Source organism: Penaeus monodon, chromosome 15 (genome assembly GCF_015228065.2).
Source record: "Penaeus monodon isolate SGIC_2016 chromosome 15, NSTDA_Pmon_1, whole genome shotgun sequence".
Classification (NCBI taxonomy): domain Eukaryota; kingdom Metazoa; phylum Arthropoda; class Malacostraca; order Decapoda; family Penaeidae; genus Penaeus; species Penaeus monodon.
The window spans coordinates 7,441,615-7,442,070 of record NC_051400.1 but is presented as its reverse complement, the minus strand read 5'-3'; the positions used below and the strand labels follow the sequence as shown (position 1 = coordinate 7,442,070).

Here is a 456-nt window from a genome sequence, read left to right as displayed (position 1 = left end):
GACCCACCTGCACGGCCTGTCGCAGAAGGGACCGCAGACCAAGTGCGAAGAACCGTCACCTTCAGGAGAAAACCAGGACCCGTTCGTGCAGACGAGGATAACCGAAGCTCCAATGGGACGTCCCGGGAATACCTTGTTATCGGTACACCTTAAGCCGTACGTGTCCTTGCTGCAGGAGAGAGAGGTAGAGAGAGAGTGAGGAAGGGTGAGAGGGAGAGAGGGTGGGAGGAGTAGGGGGAAGGAGGAGAGGAGGGAGGGAAGGAGGGAGGGATAGAGGGAGAGAGAGAGTGAGGAAGGGTGACAGGGAGAGAGGGTGGGAGGAGTAGGGGGAAGGAGGAGGGGAGGGAAGGAGAGAGGGAGGGATAGAGGGAGAGAGGGAGGGAGGAAGGGTGAGAGGGAGAGAGGGAGGGAGGAGTAGGGGGAAGGAGGAGGGGAGGGAGGGAAAGAGAGAGGGAT

General features: G+C 60.3%; 1 protein-coding gene across 1 annotated transcript in view; it reads right to left on the bottom strand.

Annotated features, from left to right (window-relative positions):
• The window catches only part of LOC119581721 (neurogenic locus notch homolog protein 1-like), a gene marked incomplete in the record, with an annotated part of 24,689 nt that overhangs the window by 17,486 nt on the left and 6,747 nt on the right, over positions 1-456 (bottom strand). The window contains 1 exon segment of the mRNA XM_037929846.1: positions 8-169. Within this exon segment, the coding sequence (XP_037785774.1) occupies positions 8-169 (162 nt within the window).